Source organism: Amblyomma maculatum, chromosome 6 (genome assembly GCF_055883805.1).
Source record: "Amblyomma maculatum isolate TAMU_Amacu chromosome 6, ASM5588380v1, whole genome shotgun sequence".
Classification (NCBI taxonomy): Eukaryota; Metazoa; Arthropoda; class Arachnida; order Ixodida; family Ixodidae; genus Amblyomma; species Amblyomma maculatum.
Window position 1 is genome coordinate 15,330,730 of NC_139349.1, and position 21,903 is coordinate 15,352,632.

Sequence of the window (21,903 nt, forward strand, 5' to 3'; positions counted from 1 at the left end):
TCTCCGCTAGGACGGTACGATTGTCTTCCATCAAGACTGTTTTTAGACAAAAAGTGCGCTCAAACCGTCAAGAGACAGGTTTCGCAGTGAAAAGCGCAGCGCCTGACTATCCGGACCTATGCCGCCTATGCTGCCAAGGCCGCGAACGCGGAGCGATAGCACCTTAGTAGGGTGCCTCGATGGGGCGCGCGCATCGAGGCACCCTACACCTTAGCTATTGGTAGCGCCGCCCCGCGGTTGCGGCGGGATGGCATCACCGCGGCGGCCACGCGAGCGAGCGCCCTCGGCACACTAGCCAGATTCTAGGCCATTCTAGGCACTATAATGCAACTATAGTGCCTAGAATATACTGGCTAGTGTGCCGTGCGGAGGGCTCTCTCAATGGGAGGAGGTGTCCGCGCCGGCGATGCCTTCCAACTTTGGCCGCCAGGGGCGCTGCTCATCGTAAAGGTGCCGTCGACGCCGTCGGCTGCCGGCGCGCCCTTGATTTGCCGCAGCTGCGCTGGCCGAGCCATCAGTGGGTTCGAGCGCTTTGGACGCGTCTACGCTGTTCTTTTGTTTTAGTCGTTCTGTTTCTTGCATTCATATGAGATAATTAAATTTGCAACGACTAATGATGCTAAAAATAAAGCATCAGGGCAGGGTAAAGACATGTTTCGTGTCGCTCTGTCGGAGTGGCTACCGCTCAGGACTAGGTTTCTATGTTCGGTGTGCCATCGGACCCTGCGCAGCTTGCGTAGTAGTGGAAGCGGCTGATTAAAAGACAGGACCGCAAGTTGACTTCAACGTGTGTTGTCTGCGAAAAATATTTTGAGGAGAGCTATACATCGAGAGAACGTTCAAAGTGACAGTAAACGGCATCGTCAACGAGCTCGCTAGAGATAGACCACGAATTAAGCCCGAAACCGTGCCAACGCTATTCGACCATTATCCGAACCATCTTCTGCCTAAGAAGACATCGAAAAGAAAGTTGAGGAACCTCTGTGACCAACCGGCCGCTAAACGACAAAAACGCAGTGCCGTAATGCCAGTGGTGCAGACGACAGCCATGCACGCACCGTCAAGGATGTTTGACAATGCTTCCAAGGAGCTGGCAGCAGAAGAGCCGAGCGAGAACTCATGCCCGCAGCAGCAGACGTGCAGCTTTGAGCCTCGGGATCCGTTTGACTCAATTTACATACCTGCAACTTGGACCAAATTAACCGAAGCACCTGCTGGATCTGTAGCCTACGCGCGTTATCGAGCCTAAAAAAAAGAACTTTGCCACTTTGTACATAGAAAAAGTGATAACTTTTGGAAGCCTGAACGCAGTTCTGTGGACACAATAGTGTATATTCTCGAAAAAGAAAAAAACAAGTGCGTACAATACAACAATATCTAAAGCTGAAGATAGAGCTATATAGGTAGAGTGCACTGGAGGGTCTTTGTTCCGAATGTGGCCTGCAACCAGCTGATTCAGGAAGCACATATCATTCATGGGAATATATTTTGCAGAAAAAGTGTCGCTTGACCGTCAACTCTGAAGGGGTTAGCTGCGCTTAATGCAAATACCAGCGGAGGCTTACACAAGATGCGCAGAAAGAAGGAAAAAGCATGCAACTAGCCAAATAAATGCTGCAACATTTCTCGTGCTCTGAGAAGAGCTAAGAGAAAACTGGCATGGAGCGCAGAACAAGTGGCTCTATTGAAAGCGCAAAATGAGGAGCTAATAAGTGAGTCTGCGGTTGAAGCTTTTTTTTTTCTTTTTTTTTTTTTAATCCCGCGCGTGACCTATACAATTGTGACCGTACAACAACCGCTCGGCTGCTGAAACCGCGAAGCCGAAACTGGTGAAGAAAGTAAAATTAATTATAAATTACTTAGCGGTGGTAAGCGAGAAACCACGTGGAGAATTATACAGGAATATCTAGCGCATCATTAGCAAGTGAAAAAAAAAATACCACCAAAAATTGGTATCAGACTACTTTAAAATTATTGCGGTGTCATATGTGCGGCCTTTCTCCAAAACCTTTAGCGGTGCATTTCTATATTTTTACTTGTTTATTGTTGCTGCGCCTTTTTGCTCAAATTTTACTATATTGTAGACTTTGTAAAAAAAAAAAAGAATCAGTGATACAATCACTTTTTGTTTCTTGCCTTTCCTTCTGTTACAAAAGAAAGCACACCGCATAATAATATCATTTATGTATGAAGCAACAATTAAGTGACTTCCTAACAAAACAAATTAATAAAGAGTAAGAACAAAAACTGAAGTCAGATTCAGACTGCTTGTGTTTATTGTCGCATATGCGATCTTTGAAAACATGCGCGCGTGCAATATATGTTACGAAAAAGCAAGAGCGCGCCCTTCTTTTCTGTAGCATAAATGTGACGCTATAAAACGTCACTAACCTGATATATATCACCTTAGCAATAAGCGTGACTGAATTGCAGAAACGTCGACGTAACCTATTCGAAAGCATGAGGCCCTATACGTATTGACGTTCGTAGCACTTCACTGCGGCATCGCGATATACCATGGACCATAAGAAAAGACCGAAGAGTAAATAAAATTCAAAGTTGGATTAATGAACAGCGTAAAATATTAAGGGTATTTTCTGATACCTGTGTCACACGGACAATAACAGTTGTCGTCGATCCGTTCCGGGTTAGATCGCGATTGAGAATATAGTTCCCATAATTCGGGACAACCACCTGGGCTGACTGAGCGCTCACTCAGAAGGAAGATGCATACGATACCTTACATCCGCAATCGCGATGCGTCGCAATCGAGTGGCTCTAGATCAAATAAAATTGTCATCGGAATATTTCATAGCAATATATTGAATCCGGCCCGGACTCGATCGTTTAATCAAAGATTAACAAACTATTGCAACCAACGACGTCAACTTTAGGTGGTTTTCTCAAATTTCTTCTCTCGTTGGATATCAGGAAGTCAATATGTATTCTGCTTAAGACCTTATCCGGTTCAGCTGAATAAATAAAACAGATATATAGCAGACATGGACCAGACAGTATTTGTTAAACGCTTCCTCGAGCGCTATTTGAGCGTATGATTTTCTCCGCACAGTACTAGGACGGTATGAATGTCTTCCACCAAGACTGTTTTTAGACACTAAGTGCGCTTAAACGGTCGAGAGACAGGTTTCGCAGTGAAAAGCGCAGCGCGCTATCCGGACTTATATGCCGCCTATGCTGCCGAGGCCAAGGTAGATATACCTTGCCGAGGCCGCGTACGCGGAGCGATAGCACCTTAGCTATTGGTAGCGCCGCCCCGCGGTGGCGGCGGGAAGGCATCACCGCGGCGGACACGCCAGCGCGCGCCCTCGGCACACTAGCCAGTATATTCTAGGCACTATAATGCAACAAAGCAAGACAGCCAAAGCAAGCCACAAAAAGTCAATATGAGCCGAAGCCAGCCTTAAAATTAGCCGCTTGAGCATGGTTACAGAAGTTATTCTAGGCACTATAGTTTATAGCTCACAGCTGCTGCGGTGTTTGATTTGCTGTATTGCGCAGAGTGCTTGACATTTCTGCACATCGGCATTGGGCGGCGACACGACCGTGTTCTCATGGGGAAGTAGAAGCGCACATGACGTGAGGTATCGTTGCTCCAGGCAGTTTACGGTACGGACGTGTTGTCATTCGACTTTGCTAGTGCAGCGACTTCAAATTTTTGCTGCTTTTTTTCAGCATAGATTTACTCAGCATATTCTGTAAATGGCAAGGTACCTTTGGTTTTCTTGCTGAACAGGTTACTTCTGTGTTTGATTTGACTCCTATTCGTTTTTATCCAATGCTCGGAGTTAAAAACGAAGTTTCTTGGAAACGGCTCCCAGCGGTTTAATTGACGTTAAAGTATCTAGGCTTGTGTTAGCACCACCACCACCATAGAAATTCTTTCAAGCTCAACTTACGGTTAGAAGACTGCAGTTGGAAATCAAGACTCTGTGAGCGCTACTTTGCTTTTTTCGAACAAACTCTAAGAGTTGCCTCCTCTATACGTCATGCTGGCGCGTCATTTGTCGTTTTAATAGATTTATTTTTTCCTTTTTTGTCTCGGACAAGTAGGCAGGAGTGGCTGAATTCTGTCGCTAGTACCATGGCGGCCGCAAGAGAGCGTCGTGCCAATGCTGGCAACAAGTTGGCCCAGCTACTTAATGAGGAAGATGATGCTGATGACTTCTACAAGACCACCTATGGAGGTTTCAACGTAAGGTCTAGTGGCTTAGTCATGTGTGGGAGTGCCTAGATCACTATTTTCTTTTTTTTCTTTTTTTTCAAAGAGCTTCTCATATTAAAGCTTATTAACGCTTTCAGCCTGTGCTGCTCTTGGAAGACGACAAACAAAATTTAATCGCATGAAACTTCGACTGGCTGCTGGATTTTTTTAACAGATGGACGTCAGTCTGGGGCAGCATTCTGCTAAGCATTACTTTACCTTTCCGGATATAAGACACCCTGTGACTCAGGAGTGCACAATCTTATGAGGACAACATCCTCAGCATTATGCGTGTGTTTATAAAGCGACTGTATACTTTATTCTTGTGCACGGGTCGTGCCCAAAACCTACTAGATCCATCGGTCTATTATGTGGTACAACTGCACTTTGCGAAATAATCCTGGGAAGCAAATTTTATGTGTTACTAATCTGACAGTAGGAAAAATGCACAGGAGTGTTACGTTCAGCTCATCCGTCGAAAGAAGCAATTTTGTGTTTTTTTTTCCTCCGTATCATTTTAATGAGATAGATGCTTCCTAGGCTTTTGAAACTTTTAAAAAACAAGCTTCTTGAATTATCTTTTGTGACATATATGGGGGATACGAGTGCGCTCTCAGTTTTAAGTTGAACGGAGATAGTTCAAGTGCTCAATTGATTGATCTCTGCCTACAGGGATTCCTGAGGGCACCATAAACCCTTTTCAATATTCCAGAAGCCAGCTTCCATGAATAACGCAGACCGTTTTACAATGGTGGAGTGGCCCATCCTAGGAACAGAAGTTCGGTGGAGTTTTAAAGACCTTGCAAGCACTTGGCCAGCAGCAGCTTGTCACAGCTGTGATCACATCCTTGCTGGGACTGCAGCAGGGATGTGCAAAAAAGACATAAATCATACTTGTGACTTCAGAAGGCACCAGCACTGAAACTTAGATATTCGGCTCCAAACAGGTGGGGAAAAAAACGTCGTTGCTGCACAGGAGGTGTACAGCTCAGACATGCCTTCATTTCCAGCCCCAAAGTGCCGGAAACCAGAAGAATAATGCAGGGGAGGAAGCGTTGCTCTATTTGCTCCAAACTGCTTTTCCTGCTCCATTCTGCTCCAAAACAGAATATTGCTCCAAAACTGCCCCAAATGGCTGCTATGATGTTTTGCTAGCTGAACACAGGAATGATGGCAGTACACAGGTGTCGGAGGTGTAACACTTCTTGCGCTGGGCTTAATACAAATAAAATATTTGAAACCTACGAGAGGATGGAGCATAATAAATAATTGATTGCAAGCAAAATTGATATGGGCCTCAGGTGATTGAAAGAAATTGCGAAAAAATGCTCAGTTCATGTGACAGCACCCCTCCCAGCATTTTTGAGTCACCAGTGGAGAGAGCAGTGAGAGCAGCAAGCGAAGCAGATAGCGGAAACGGGCCGTTAGGAACCTTGTCCAGCTGCAAAAAATACACAAGTTGTTCTAATGCCTTTAATGTGAAATCAAATTGGTGCTTCAACGTCGGCACTTTTGTCTGTGACAAACATATCAGGCGTACGTCAGACAATAGCATACATGCACTTGAAGCATTATGAGGTTGTGTGCCGGAAATGTCAATCACTAGAAAAGGGAAGTAAAGAAGCTGAAGGATCAAAATGCTGCCCTTGAGTGTCATCTATCCTTCCTGAAGGCACTACTGACCAGCGTTTTGGAATTTATCAGCAGAGGCGTAGGATCAAAAAGAACATGCACAAGATAGAGAGCAGGGATATGCTGCTAAGTGGTGTAAAAAGGGGTGTAAAAGTGGTAGACTCTATTTTTGAATCTCTCAAGTCAAAATAGGCAAAACCTTCAGATCAAACATGATGTTTAGTTATGAAGTGCACGAGAAAGTATTCCATTTGGTGCTAGCTTGTTCCTAATTGTTCTTAAGGTCTATATTTATTATTTTAAACATCTATACATGCTTTGACCTTGCTTTGTCAGGGATACGTGCGTAGTCAGAAAAGCATTTATTGTTGCATAAAAAGGAATCACATTGGTTGTCAGGAATAGAAAACTGCAATTATCAAAAAAGCATGCTCCAAAACATAATTCTATTTCTCCAAAACTCTCCTTTCATTGCTCAAAAGCTGCTCTAAAAGAGCATTATTACTGTTCCCTGAGCTTCTCCACAATGCTCCAGCCTGATTCCACCACTGATAATGGTGCTACTTGAGAACTGGGCCAAAATGGCCTCTGCATAGGAGATGCGATGAATTTCTCGCTTTTTTATGGGATGCGAGGATTTCCTACCTCAGATTGTCGAATAAACTAGTCTGTGTGCGCTCCATCATGCTCATTCTTGCAACTGTCCAAATGCAACACAGCACGTGCGAAGCACGAACCAGTTACACAATTCTTAAAGCATTGGCTTGTGCTGGCTTGCAGGAATTTCGGCGTGCAGCAATAGCTTGAGAGTTGAGTATGTATCTTGGCACTGCAGGCTTGTGAACGGCTAATTTAGGAAAGAACGGCAACATAGTGTATGTGATGCTGCGACACTGCCATCACTGCTGGCTTTTGCACCATTAAGATGCCTGCAGAGGCATAGCAGCACAGAGAAAGTGTGAATATGTGGTGGCACTAGAACATTGGCTTTGAGATGCTTCTATTACTGTAAGTTTAGTCTTTAATGGCACACTGATGTGAGTTCGTGTGATGTGCTTGTTGGACACATCACTCCAGTCGGTTGATATAGGCTGTTTCATGCGACAAGTAGGATCAGTTTTTAAAAAAACTTTGTGCTTTCTTAATGTTCCCCACAGTGAAATTTTTGACATTTATGGGATAATATCGATAAAGTCCCATAGCTGTGAGCAGCGCAACTCTACTGATAGACTCCTTCCCCTCTAGCTCATGTCGGTCGCAGGGAAGCTATCCTGACAGGGATGCAAAACCGGTCACATGGTGGCAGTGACCTCAAGCTGAATGTGGAGTGCCTAGCATATGCAAGGTGCCTATATACATTATGTTCAATAAGAAGAAAGCCGTTAGGAATTTTAGGAGTGAAGAATTTACAATTATTGGTTCTGCCCTGGCAGAATACCCCTGCTTCAGATGCAGTTTATCTTGAATTTTAGAGTTAGGGACAATTTTATGGACTAGGTTTTTCTTTGAATGAGACCATGTTGTTGCTGAAAGTGCCTCATCATTACCTTGTTATCATAGCCTGTTTATGGGAGTAGGCTTAAAAATTTTGTTTGGGTTGAGGCTAAGCAGCGGCCTTGTTTGAATCTGTTTTTGACACAGCCATAGCAAAGGTCTGTTAACTTCATCTGTTGGACCTGTGGGGGTAGTCACTTTTGTGGAAAAGATAATGGTAGGAGTGGCATGTAGATTAGAGAGAAAAAAATTGCCGACGATTACGTTACTTCCTAATGCGAAATTTGAGTGCAGCTCATCAGCTGTTTCACCTTTTTGATAGATTGAAACAAAGATTTTGAGCAAGACATGCATGTACAATTACAGACAACTATTTTTTTACTTTTTAAATGTATTCCATCAAGAAACACTCTACTAACAGTCTTGGCTGCCATGAAAGAAGCTTTGTGGTTGGAGAAATGAAGAGAGCATATAAGTTATCGGGAGGTTGCAGGAGGCAGCGCGTGGGCCGATAGAAACGCTGTGCGACGACAGATAGCAGCGGCTGACTGATGCCGCTGATGCTGCTAGTGAGTGAAGAAGACGTGAGACTGCGTTTCGGCTTGGGATGCACGCACCGGCATCTGCTGATAGCGAGCCGGCCGGAAAGAACCGTCGCCGCCACACAGGAAGAGGGGGGGAGGGGGGTATAAGCAGTGGCGAACGGGGGAGTGCGTGCAAAAATCAGAAGTGTTATACATTGTGATCACAATGTATAACACTTCGTTAAAGCTAAGAATGCTTGGTGGCCGATTGAGACTGTTGGAATTAAGAGCAACCCCTCGCATTGCAGATATCTGAGGTCCTAGCATGCTATATTGTGTTGATAGTACTGAATCATTCAAACAGGCCTTTTCTGAGATGGTAATTCCAGTGTATAGGACCTAAAGCATACAGGTTTCTTGCTATTAAGTGGTTGCACCTCGGAACCTCTCTACATTCAACCTTGTGACCGATTTTCAGTAGCAAGCAATACATATGTGCCTCCTATAAATAATAGACAATTCTCATCTGGAATTTTGTCTGCTTGCAGATTATTTTGCAATATGCAGGTATCTGAAGTTTAGGTTAATCAGTACTTCATTGATTAAACATGTTTTTGGTAATTTTGTGACAGCTTTGACGAATGAATAAAGACCTTGGGTCAATGCCTGATTTTTTGCTACCAAAGTCTGAATTGTACCATTCCACTTCATCAACTTAAGGATCATCTTTGCGCTTTTTTTTGTGATGTTTATTGGCTTGGGGCATAAACAGAAGTGTAATAGCAGTGCACATATTTTTGGTGGAACTGAGCACTTTTTCAAACCTTAACATGCATCACTGAATAAGGTTGCCATGCTATTAGAGAAAAAATATAACCTTCAGCAATGCCAGTTAAAAGAAAAATTGCGGGATGGGCATTCAAAATTGCACCTGCAGCTTTAGATAAACTTCAGCAGGAAATTGAGTTCTTATTTTTAGTTTAATGTGTTAAGTTTTCGGTGTTGGATTCGCAGCAATTTGGTACTGGTTGCTTGAAAACATTTTGTAGAACTTCTTCATGCTAAGTCTTGGTACCTCTTACATTCCCATAATGGTACCATGCTTTTAGTTGGAGTGTTTCGTGAAGTGTATGCAACTTGCCATGTAAAATTTTTTTGAGATGCCTTAGTTCATGTTGCATAAAAGAGGGTATGCTGAAGCTTATATCTTATTTATGATGTGTCATAAGAGAATGAAAATGACTTGAATCGTGACACAAAGAAAGCTGCAACACTTTTTTTTAATATTTTATTTGCCTTTTTTTTTTGTGTATCTCCTGCATTGTTGTAGTAACACATGTAAAGATGTACATGTGGGCCAGCATTGTAAACTTGGTCTGTTGCACATGATTGTGTTGTCTGTCAAAATGCCTATGAAAGAAGCCGTGTCTGATCCACAAGAATGTTTCTCCTTTCAGGATGAAGAAGACGACAAAGAGTATGAGACTGAAAATGATGAAAGTGACGTAGTTGACTCAGATTTTGACATTGACGAGCACGATGAGCCGGTGTCTGATCACGATGACGATGAAGAGGGAGGGAAGCGTCAACGACGGGTTGTTACGAAGGCGTACGTTGAGCCACTCTCAGAGAAGAAGCGTAAACGGAGTACAGAAAAAAAGGTAAGCTTTTGCAATACAGCAAACCAAGAGTTATGTGTGTGGAAAGTTACAGCTGCTGCACCAAAACAAAACTGAAAAAAAAGGAAAAATAACTAGGTTTTGCATTAAACGAAATTCATAAAAGAAAAATGGTTAGCTGATTCTGCGCAACAAAAGTTCCTTCTGCTTTATTTGGTGCACTGTGACTTCTTTGTGCCCCTGTGCTTGTATTTGTGGTACTTTGTCATGATTACACAGTCATAAGTTATGTGTCATTTCTTAGGTTCCTTTCTTCGTGTAGCACTCTTTGTTTTCAAGCAGGCTTGGGTCTATAGTGTTTCTCGCGTAATCTGTGAAGCGCTGCTGTCGCGGAGGTTAAGGCTAGGCTTTCCAGCTTTCGCTTAATCATATACATTACTGATGCTGCCACAGCATGATAGAGCATGGTTACACAGAGGGGGACAGTTGTTTTAAATTAGGGGCTTACATGGCATTCACAGTCCTCTGTTTGCTAAGATTCTCTGTAATAATTTATTCTCTGGATCTTGATAGCTATGCTGACATTAGTGGCAGCAGACTGTGTAATCATTCCAGAGAAAATTGGATTTAATAACCTTTCCACCAGTCGATTCAAACTTGGGACGACCTGGCAAATGAACATGGGTGGTCGTCCGCACCCCAAAATGGGGGTCACACACTTTTTTTTTGCAAAATCTGCCATTCCTAGCGACACCTCTATTTAATTTTCTTGTCTCTCACTGCTTATGAAAGCTCCATTTTCTGTGAAAGTGGTCTCTTTGTGATTAGAATACATTACCCTATCTATACAGTTGAACTTACGTTCGTCCTCAGAGGCTCATTAATGCTGACACTATCTGTTTGTCTTGCGTCTAGCAGCTGGTAGCGTAAGACAGGAAAAAAGAAAAACAAGAGTGTTTGCCTATTATCGCTTAATGTTGTGGCTATCGGTTAACTCACTCTGGTGCTGGCAAGTCCTAGCCTATTTTAAGCGGAGCAAGCCCGTTGGTTTGCTGCAAATAAGAGCAGAGGGGAGCTGCCTAATGTCTTCTTTTTATGGCTAGAGATGTTTATAACACATTCAATGAAATTGGGGAGGCTTGGGGTGTTGTCGTTTGCCAGGGTCAACATTTACGCCCCACCACTCATGACATCAAAAACATTTTCTCTGCAGCTTATCCGTGACATTGTACAAGTGTGGTGGCTTAAGTCAACTATGCTTCTATACCTCCACCTAGAGCTACTAACCACTGATTGCATCAGCATTCCTCTACTATGAACTTAATGATGCACTAAGGTTTTCATGTGCTGCATCTTTTAAACAACAGAATGTATTTCTAAATTTATTCCTGGCTGCAGCTGCCACACATTTAATGAGGCAAGTTGTAGGACACATTTGTACCCAATTGATAGGCAAATTAACATCCCCAGGTGGTTGAAATTGACCTGGAATACTCTGCTTTAATGTGTCACTGTCCGTAGTGTTGCTTTGGTATATAAAGGCCGATTGATCCATTTTATAGCATTCACCACTCAACAGAAATTCTGGATTATTTCTTTATCATCATCTTCATCACCACCATCATCATCATCAATCAGCCAGATTATACCCACTGCAGGCCGAAGTCAATTGTAGCCTGGAAAATAAGCCAGCTGCAGCAGTCCCATGCAACTCGCTCATGTAAAAAACCCATACAAAGTGACTCGGGCTATGAGAGGCTGGTGGGTCTCTGGAAATTTCGACTTCCTGTGGTTCTTTAGCATGCACTGACATTGCAAAGCGCACAGGCACCTTGCTTTTCGCCTCCATCGGAAAGCGGATACCGCTGCCGGTATTCGATCCTGCATCCTTGGGCACAGCAGCCGAGTGCCCTAACCACTGCAATATTACAGAAAATTAAACATTGCATTATCCCAGAAAGAATTTTGGAAATAATTCAGGCTGGTCGTAAATTGGAAAAAAGATGCAGGACAATAAGAAACATACACACATACACACATGCACGCACGCACACACACGCACACACACGCACGGACACACACACACACACACACACACACACACACACACACACACACAGTCGCCAGACTTGCGGCTGGTTTATTATTGCCGCAACTGTGTACTTATAATCAGCTTCCTGCCCAAGCACACATGCAAATATAAAACTACCAAAAGAATAGTAATTGACGTAACTCAAACACCCGATAAAAACTGGCACTCTTTCTCGGTGATAACTACAGATGGATCGCTAATGCAAGTCAGCTCATTCTTTTTGATTAGAAATGCCTTGAGAAGCTCGCGTTCATGCTTAGTCTTTCCCCTGCCAATTATTATGGTGCAGTGAAGCAAAGGTGAACAGTTTTTCCATTTTTTTACATGCAAGGCAAGTTTGCTTCCTATACCTGATCACCAGCAGTTGTCGCACTCTCTGAGCCGTTTGTTCAAGCATTAGCCAGTTTGCCCAATGTAAACTTTTTCACAGGACGTGGGGATAGAGTAAACCACGGTGACAGCACACTTCATGAATCTCTTTGGTGTTTGATTTTGCAGGCTTGAGGTTTTTCGCGGTCAGAAATCCGGGCACAAAGGCCAGAAAGCTTGTGGAGGGCTGAGAACACCATATTCACTTCGAACTTTTTCAACTTTTTCTACAATCTTTTCAGCTCATGTGAAATTTTGCTAAGGCAAGTAATCACCTCGGCATTGTTTGTTTCCATAGGACTTTTGGCCGAAACCTTCTTCAACTTTTTTGTCAAGCTTTCACCAATCGCTACAAGCAGGGAGGGCAGAAAACCAGAAGCTGTTAGTCGGTTCACCTGCTCGGAAAGGCTTTCGTGCATCACGTGTGGACAACTCTTTTTAAGGGCATTTGTGAAACACAGGTTTTCAATGCTGCGCTTTGCCAATTTCGAGTGGGCAGATTCGTAAGGTAAAAGTATTTTTTGAGGCGTAGGAGCATACTTCCAACACACGTGCCCATCACACAAAAACTTGAGTTCTAAATGAAGAAACCTAATGGTCTTGTCAGATGGTAAATCCTTTGTGAAAACCATGTTCTTGGAACAGGTGCTTTCTTCCTGACTGCAATTGAAGAATAGAACCTACTGCCCGAACCAATCACTAATGAGACTGACGTGACTAGGTTTAGAGCAATGTTGTTAAATTACCTTTCGGACCGACATGTTTCTGCTTCAATCCATGTTCATGTAATTTTTTTTTTCTCCCCTTATACTGGCCTTTTCTGTTACGCACTGTGTTCTCACCCTGCTGCCTGGACCTCTCGCCAACGAATGTGATGCTTGTGGTTTTATAGCCCTTGTTCATGACTAGCGCGTTCTTTGCTTCTTTTTATGTTTTGTGTTATCTTGTATTTATATTGACCATTGCTCTGTACCTATTTTTGTTTACGGTCCTCCCTTATGTAATACCCCAACAGGGGCCCTTAAGGGTTAATAAATGATGATGATAATGCTGTCACCGTGGTGTACTCTATCCCCATGTCCTGTGGAAAAGTTTACATCGGGTAAACTGGCCAATGATTCAACGAATGGCTCAGGGAGCGCGGCAACTGCTGTCGATCAAGTACAGGAAGCAAACTCGCCTTGCGTGTAAAAAAATGCAAAAACTGTTCGCCTCTGCTTCACCGCACCATAATAATTGGCAGTGGAAAGACTAAGCACAAGTGCAAGTTTCTAGAGGCATTTCTAACCAAAAAGAATTGGCTGACTTGCATTAGCGATCCATCTGTAGTTATCACCGAGAAAGAGTGGCGGTTTTTATCGGTTGTTTGAGTTATGTCAATCAGTATTTTTTGGTGGTTTTATTTTGGCATGTGCGCTTGTGCAGGAAGGTGAATATAAGTACACAGTTGTGGCAATAATAAACCAGTTGTAAGTCCGGCGACTCTGTGTATGTTTGTGTTTCTTCTTGTGCTGCGTCTTTTTTCCGCTGGTCTCTTCCTATTAGACATGAACCAACTGGTCTAGCGATTAACTCTTCCGCCCTTCACATTTGCTATGCCTGTATCTTTCGTGCTGTTTGGCCACTTTGCTTTATTCATTTAGTATACATTTTTTTATGCACTCCGTCATATGTGTCTTTTTGCTTTTTTGCTGACAGGTGCAGCAGAAGACTGAGAAGCCAGCAAAAAGGCGGCGTTGTCGAAGCCCTACTGAGAAAGAAGGCAGTTCGGAGCTGAGTTTACCTCTGTCAGTTGAGCGCAAGTCTGTGCGGAGGTCCACGCAGGCTAAAAGCCAAGAGACGGAGCGGAGGCGGCAGGCTCATGAGGAGCAGCGTAAACAACGTCACCCGCGAAAGTAGGTCACCATTGACCCTGTCTTGCATAATTGCATGGGTCGGGGGGTATTGGCAAGAAACTGAAGTGCTCCAGAGGTGCTTCTCATGTAAATCAAGAGAAAAGCATGACCAATACGCTGGAACGTCGCTCCCAATGTGGGAGCTGGAGTGTAAGGCATTTACTTTTTTTCAGGGGTTGGTACTTCCTCCTGTTAACATCACTTCACCAATATATATACTCTAGTAGACCAAAATTTGCAGACGAGCATAACAGCAGAACAGCTATTGAGCCGTAAATATTAGTACTGCTGATGTTGGAATAAGAGTCAATTAGTGTAACCATTTATAGAGAGTGCGTGTGAATTTTCAAAATTTTGCAATAGTGAACCAGATATTATTGTATTCGATTTGCGAGTTGAATCAAATGCTAGTGAATGCTGAAACAAATCAGATATGTTCATGTTTTCAAGTACTTCTGAAGTATTTGGAGCGAAGCAAGAAAAAAGCATGCCAGTGTACTTCTGCATCTCTGGCTTTCATGCAGATTGAACAAAAGTTCTTATCCTTGTCTCTTCTGCTGTCCAAATTTAGCTAGAACTCAATGAAAATGGCCAAACTAAAGATATTTGCATCCATACGCAATTTCAATACCCAACTTCTTGGTCAGAGATTGGCCTGTCAGTATGCCAGCATCCGTGTCCATTTCCTCTTGTAGTCTTCCTGTCACCATAGCATCTCCTCAGCATCTTCTCTTCCTCTCAACATTCTCATCACTCAGTAGCCCTTTCATTGTCACTTCTCATGCAGATGGTATCTGGTGTTCATCAAGCTCTTGGAAAGCCATGGCTGTTACATAGGCTCCCCTTCACTTTTCAGATAAACTGGCATCATTGGGGTGGCTGTTGGAAGGTCAGATATCACTTTGAAGGACAGTGTGCTTTTCCCATAGCGAGTATTTCTACGTTGCTGCTGACCATCCATCTGGCATCAGTTTGTAGAGTCCTTTGTGATTGCACTCAGTTCTGTGGCACATATTGATCACAACATATGGTTGCATGCCCCACTGCTTCTGCCTACTCCCAGGGAAGATACAGCCCTGTGCAAGACACACATACAGTACAACCTCGTTAATTCGAAGTCATCGGGACCGCGAGAAATCTTCGAATTAAGCGGGTTTTCGAATTAACCGAACACACCAAGAAATAAGACTTAGGCAAAAAAATTCGTTGCAGGAACGTGTTACCTTTATTCGTCATATTTTGAATTACTACTGAAAGTAATCAGAGATGCTGGTTTGCCGCGTCCGGTAGTTTGCGGCTCCTAAGGTCATGCTCTCGAGTTGGTCAAATAGACGAAACATCTCTGAACTTCCACCGCGGCACTCAACAAAACTGCGAATAACGTTCAGCGATCCGATAACTTCACCAAGAGCAGGTGCTCGGGGAGGCTCATCGGTGTCGTCGTCACTATCGTCGCTGTCATCGCGCATGTTCGTACCAGCAGTGATCTCACTCTCCAAGTCAGAGTAGCCAGTCTGCTCTTCGCTCTCAATGTTGATATACTCGGCGAAGCCGACTGCGTTGGACTCATCCTCTGCGCAGAGCGCATTGATGCGGTTGCAATACTCTGCTCCTTCTTCATCAAGAGTAGTAGTACATGGGTGGTCTGCATCGGCATCAACAGTGCTTTCACTGGAAAAACCAGCGTGTTCAAAACACCGCCTGATCAATGTGGGCTCCACTTGTTTCCAAGCGTACACCATGAAGCATATGGCTCCGAGGAGGTCGATGGAGTACTCCTTGCCATTGTCGTAGCAAAAGAGCATGCACTTGAGCAGGTGGTACCGATAAATCTTCCTAGTGTGGTGAATGACGCCTTGGTCCATCGGCTGTGAGATCGAAGTGGTGTTTGGAGGTAAAAATACCATCCTGATGGCCTGGAGATGTGGGATGTCGCCATGTGCCGGGCAGTTGTCGACAAATAGGACATTCCTGCCCGTGGCCGCGAACTTGCGGTCAAGTTGCCGCACGTACTCTTCAAATATTGCACCTGTCATCCAGGCTTTCTTATTGTGCCTGCAGACGAGTTCATCCTTTGGCGGCAGCCGCGCATTTTTGAAGCAGCGAGGCTTCCCCGTCTTCCCGACGACCAGTAGCGGCAGCTTGTGTTTACCGCACATGTTTGCGCCGAACAGCACAGTAATCCTGTCCTTGGCCTGTTTCCTACCCTTGATGGCGGTGTTCTTCACTGCGAATGTTTTTGTTGGCAGCATCTTATAAAAAAGTGCAGCCTCGTCAAGGTTGTAAACGTCGTCTGCACCGTACTCGCTAAGCAGCGGCGCCAATGTGTGGTTTCTCCAATCCTCGACAACGCTCTCGTTAGTGCTGCCGCTCTCACCACAGACGGTGAGAAAGGTTAAATTATTGCGTTCTTTAAAACGGCAAAACCATCCATTGCTGCACTTAAATTCCTCGTGCCCAAGTTGTAGAGCTAGGTCGTTGGCCTTCTCCCGCAGTAGCATTCCATCGACGGGAAGGTGGGCAGCATTCTTTCTGCAGGCAGCGAAGCAGAGCAGCTTCCACATCTTGATACGTGGGAGCCCGCACTCGTGACCGCTTCGAAGAATAGGTCTTGCCGTAAGCCTCTAGTATTTTTGACTTGTTGCTCAATATTGTGGACAACGTCGAGAGGGGCACGCCATGCCTTTTGGCCAACTCGGTCTTCGAACAAGCGCTCTTGCCTGCTTCCTGGATCAAGCAGAACTTCTGCTGCAGCGTTAAAGTCTTGTACTTTGGCATTTCTGCACTGCTACGGTCACAAAGCTAGCACTTCTGCACAGTCCCGCCCAAAAAAACGGCACAGTAGCCGACCCCTAACCACAGCGCACAACACAAAGAAATGGCGCAGGCGAGACCGGCGCGGCGGTGGTCGTGGCGTACTTGCAGCGTCGGAGGCACGGGGGAAGAGTGGGCGAAGCACACCAAGGGATGAAGTGGGGGCGAGGTCACGTGATAAAAACCGGTATGCCCGCCGTGTTGCAGTGAAGCACGTCTTCTCTTCTGCAGGCGCGTGTTTCGGCGGTGCGCGAGGCGCACTGTGGACCGATTTTTGTGCAGAGAGTGCTTCGGCTGGGGCGCTTCACCTATAAATCATCACCATTACTATGTGGCTTTGCCTCGCGGCTCCGTAGGGCCGTCGTTTCGCCGGGTTTGCGGCGAAACTTGGATCAGGCATTGCCGCATAGCAGTCCAAATTTTCGAATTAACCGGGCTGGCGCAGGCCGCCTGTTCGAATTATCCGGCCAAATTTACATTGGAAAATACGGGACCGCAGAAAACCTTCGAATTATCCGGGATTTCGAATTAACCGGGTTCGAATTATCGGTGTTGTACTGTATTGTTTTCTCTTTTAGACTAATTGTAACTCTCACTGAACAGTCAGCAAGCTGTGGTGTGTGTGTCAACGATGCTGACTGTTTTCAGGTAAAATCAATTTTCAAATAGTTACGATCTCATAATTTGGAATGTTGTATTGCAATTCCATTTTTAGCACTTTTCTGCTTTGCTGAACCTCGTTATAAAAGACATGGATGTAACAGACAGTCGGGTATAAGAGACACCATTCACCCAAATGGTTGGCCGCCCTATGACTTTCATTAATTGGACCTCTTTCTTAGCAGACATTGAATGTAGAAAACAATTGGCTATAAAGGACAAATCAGCCTTAAAGTTTGGTACTCAGTCTTGCTTGTAACAGACGTTTTAACATTAGATGTGGCACCATCCATCGCCAGGTTCAGAAGCAGCTATAGTGAAAACAAAAGAAGAAAGGCACACCTGTGTCGTTATTATTAATTATAACTCCAGCAAACAGAGAGCAGGTCAATCAGCTATAAAATGACTAAAAGAAACCCCTGCAGTGGGTATGAAACATAGAGAAGCTCTTCAGGCTTGCCACAAAGAGCACAAGTGCAACTGCATATGCGAACATCTAAGCGAGCATATTAGGAGCATATGTTGGGTTCTCCAATTAGTGGAGCTTCCTATCATGAACTATCGTAGGCGTTGTGTCCACTAATCTGAAGAATATAGCAAAAATTGTATACTACGTTGCATTTCAGTATGAGCGACAAAGCTATCTGGTAAATGCCAAGAAAATGCTCAGCTGGTGCCGCTGACATAAACGAGTCATTGCGCCTAGAAAGCGAGACACAGCCAAGCCAAGACCAAAACAAATGACATAAAAACAGAAGTGGTTTTGCTCTGGCGGGACAAATAAACTGCTCTGTTTGCTTTTCAACCAGTTTCAACTCCACTCAGAAATGTCTCGTTTGCTTTTCATTTATTTTTCGTCTGAGTAGCGACATGCTGTTACTCACAGCTGCTGTTACCCTTTGTCAAACAAACATAAATATCTGAGGGATATTTCTGGTGGGGATCTTTTATACTAGTTTTGGCCACTTCTAGCACCTTGATGGTAAGGTTTCATGGCGCTTTTTTCCAGACATATAGCTAAGTTGCGAACAAGCAGGCTTCACTCCAGCCCATTCGCTGGTATAGGGGACTTCCACTCCAGCAATTTTTTTGTAACCTCTGTGGTTGTGAATAAGGAGGATATAAAAAACTGCTGGAGTGGAAGTCAATGGGCTGAGTTGAAGCCTGCGGTGGCTGTCTTGGGGCAGGCAAGAAGTGACCTACCAAGCGCTTGGGAGCTCTATTCGCCAGCATTGCCAGTGTGTTTCAAATGCTTAAAGGATATTTAGGTTTTGATGCAATTCTTTGGGCTGTCAGGTGAGCCATATTGGACATCTCCGAATCAACTTGAACCATCTGGATTTTTAAAGATATCGATGATATCCGAGTGCTGGGAAGTTTTTTGCTCCACTCGGAGTGAATGTCGCAGCTCAACATCAATGTGAAACCTTTGAGTGAAGCTGTAGCAACGCTAGTATTACATAGTTGCATAGCTTATGTCGAGTATAATAGCACTGCATTAATTGCAAGGCTTAATTAAACATGAATTAACTGCTAATGAAGTTTGGATTTTGTGCAACATCATCGAGTCATATGTCAGCAGATAGCATATGTCGAGTATAATTGCACTGGGCTAATTTTAGATATTCAGTTCAGTTCAGTCGTTCAGTCGTGTCCGACTCTTCGTGACCCTATGGACCATATCACGCCAGGCTTTCCGGTCTCTCACTATCTTCCTAACATCACATAACCTCATCTGCAGCGCCTCGAGGATGCCATCTAACTATCGGGTTTGCTGCTAGATATTAATTACTGCTAACTAGATAATTGTGAATAAATATTAAAATACATGTTATAGCTACAAGTCATATATTGTTGGATAGATTATGCTGAGTAGAACAGCACTGGACTAGCTGCACGTCTTAATCAATTGCCACTCATCTAATTGATGATACAGCACAGTTTTTCACAAACCAGTGCTCCTTTGTATTTGGGGCACCTGTACTATTTGATGTCAGCTCATGTTAAAGAACCTTGTGTGGCCAAAATTATCAGGAGTCCTCCACTATGGCATCTCTCATAGCTGACACCACTTTGGGATGTAAGACTTGTACAATTTTAATTTCACAGCAAAGAGGCTATTTCAGATCAATGTCTAGTACAGTAGAGGCAAAGATTGCCTTTAGCGTAAAAGAGCTGTTTCGTATCTTTATATCAAGTTTTCTGTTCTGCAAAGTTTATAAACAACTTATTAGGTTTAATGGGACTTCACACTAGTATTTTTTTGGGATAAGCTACATTGATCCTATCTCAGCATGAATTGCATCCAGAAAGTTCTAGGAATGTGTAATGCTTGTTTGCTTTTACAAGAATTGTGCACTTCTTTATTTGTTGCTGGTTTTGCTGGTTTCTACAATACCACTGTCTAAAATCACGAAAAATTATTTGTAAGCTAATCTTGTGCTGATTAAGGGCTGTCAGGGTATAGCGCTCGGTTTCGTGTCAGGTATGTTAGGTCTCTTGGTGAAGTTTTCTCTGCAGCTCCTATTCATGGATTCAAGTGTGACGTTGTACTACATTTTTTTTGTCTGTAAATTTGTCAGTATTTCAGCTAACAAAGTTCCTAAAACTGCCTGCTTGAGCAACAACTGACAAGTACTCGTGATCTTTTTGCTGAAATTTAGGTCTGGAGCAGAACACTCGTGGCATCCAACGCAAGAAGAATTGCTGGAAGAGGCAAAGATAACCGAGCAGGAGAACCTTCGCTCTTTGGAATCCTACCAGAGGCTTGAGCTCGAGAAGAAGAAAGCCAAGATAGTCAAGAATGTGCACCGGGGTCCCATGATTCGCTATCACTCCATCTCTATGCCTCTGATTGAAGAAGTAGATGTTGAGGGCCCCACCACACCCTCAGCACGCTGCTCTCGCAACTTTATCACCTTCCCCGATGATTCCACACTCAAGGAATATTTTCCTGGTGGCCGGCCCAAGCCAGCAAACCGCAGTGTGTGTCCCATCACACGTCTCCCAGCCCGTTACTTTGATCCTGTGACCCTGATCCCTTATGCCAACCTGCAAGCTTTCAGAGTCCTTCGGGAGGCATACTACGCACAGCTGGAACAGAAAGGAGACACTCGACAACCAGAAGTGGCTGCTTGGGTGGAGTGGCGCAGGCGAAATCGAGCCCAGCGAGCAGCACTTGCCAATGCGAACAAAGCTGCTGCATCATGAAATGACTATTCGTACAAGTTTTGGGAAGTGTGCGTGTATAAACATGTGAATCCAAACTTATTCGCACGTCGGCTGAAATTCGTCTACCTTTATTTTTAAAGTCTGCCTGATTTTTCATGCTTATTATCATCCATCCCAGCAAATAATTTATGAATGAATTTTTTGTTCTTTCTAGTTACAGTTTCGCCAGCTTGACACCTGCCATAGTGACTCAACTGTTAGGGCACTTGGTTACTGAGCTAGAGCATCCGTATTCTAACTTGGCTGAAGCGGCCGCATTTCGATGAAGGTGAAATGGGAAAGGCATATGATCCAAAGCCTTCCAGCACCTGTGTTGTCTTTTCACCTACGTGTTTTTACTTGCTGTTTCCTTTCAGTGAACTCTGCTTATGGCATCCATACTAGCCTGAGTTGCTCCAAGATGTTAAACACCACATACCGTAGCAGCATCATAGTAGACTTGATGACACAAACATAGTATGGTTGGGGCCTCGTGAGACACATGCGCAAGATCCTACGGTATGTATGCTGCTTCGACTGACTTCATCTCTAGTCCGCCTTTGAAGTCTAAATGAGAATGAAAGAGCGAACAGGTGTTCTTTGTTTCCAGATAAAATATCAAAGGGTGGTAAACTAGGCCACTATATTGGTTATACAGTAAACTCGTTATTTTGGCCCTCAAGAGACCAGACAAAATGTTTGAATTAATTGAAAGTTTGAATTATCGAATGGAAAAAAAAACTCCTGAAAATAGTGTGCTTCACAGGAAATATTACCAGATGAATACCTGTGTAAGAGTTTTCTGAATTTGAGGGGAAACCCAACTGAGGACGGTTTTTCTCAGCTTCCTAAAGTGCTTTGTTTCTTCAAATACCGATGTGGGGCTGGGGGAGCTTTTGTGTACAAGGTGAGTGCCCTACCCAGGCAAGGGGGCTGTTTTGCAGTGACACACTTGAGGCGGTTGCACCCACGGGCACTCGAGACGGTTCTAGCACAGAAACAGCCGTAATCACCACTGTGGCAGCAAGCCAACAAGGTGACCAGACCACATCTGGAGTGCCTCGAAAGGCATATTTAGTTGTAAATCCACTTTTATTGTTAAACGGCAACCACTTGAAACTTGCAATGCATGCATATGCCATTATCAGAAATGTATAGCAGTGCAAGGCATTTCTCGTATCTGTGCTCAATGTGAAGGGTCTTGAAATTGCCAGAGCAATGAACCAGCAGCACTCCTTTTCAGAGATTGTGTCCAGCTCTTATCGGCATTAGCATGCAGTGCAAGGGAAGTTCTGTGAAAATGGTACCAATTCGGAAATATATCTCCGATTCCTATCAAGTGCTGAGGATTAGTTAGGCTTGTAGGGTTTAA

General features: G+C 44.1%; 1 protein-coding gene across 2 annotated transcripts; it reads left to right on the forward strand.

Moving 5' to 3' along the window:
- The first annotated feature begins 3,384 nt into the window (after window positions 1-3,384).
- On the forward strand, window positions 3,385-20,591 carry YL-1 (Vacuolar protein sorting-associated protein YL-1). Of its 2 annotated transcripts, none has more exons than XM_084606133.1 (5): window positions 3,385-3,602; window positions 4,072-4,213; window positions 9,330-9,533; window positions 13,651-13,847; window positions 19,985-20,591. In XM_084606133.1, exons 2-5 carry the CDS (start codon window positions 4,103-4,105, stop codon window positions 20,529-20,531), a joined length of 1,059 nt encoding a protein of 352 aa, XP_084462259.1. In that variant the 5' UTR covers window positions 3,385-3,602; window positions 4,072-4,102; the 3' UTR covers window positions 20,532-20,591. The 2 variants fall into 2 exon arrangements, with proteins under 2 accessions (XP_084462259.1, XP_084462258.1); XM_084606132.1 differs by having other exon boundaries at window positions 3,386-3,627.
- Window positions 20,592-21,903: the final 1,312 nt, after the last annotated feature.

What these genes read in the sequence shown, in the direction of transcription:
- YL-1 (XM_084606133.1), top strand. Translation starts at nt 4,103, where the DNA reads ATGGCGGCCGCAAGAGAGCGTCGTGCCAATGCTGGCAACAAGTTGGCC. An exon ending in CCACCTATGGAGGTTTCAAC is followed by an intron (nt 4,214 to 9,329) that starts GTAAGGTCTAGT and finishes TTCTCCTTTCAG; the next exon opens with GATGAAGAAGACGACAAAGA. An exon ending in AAACAACGTCACCCGCGAAA is followed by an intron (nt 13,848 to 19,984) that starts GTAGGTCACCAT and finishes GCTGAAATTTAG; the next exon opens with GTCTGGAGCAGAACACTCGT.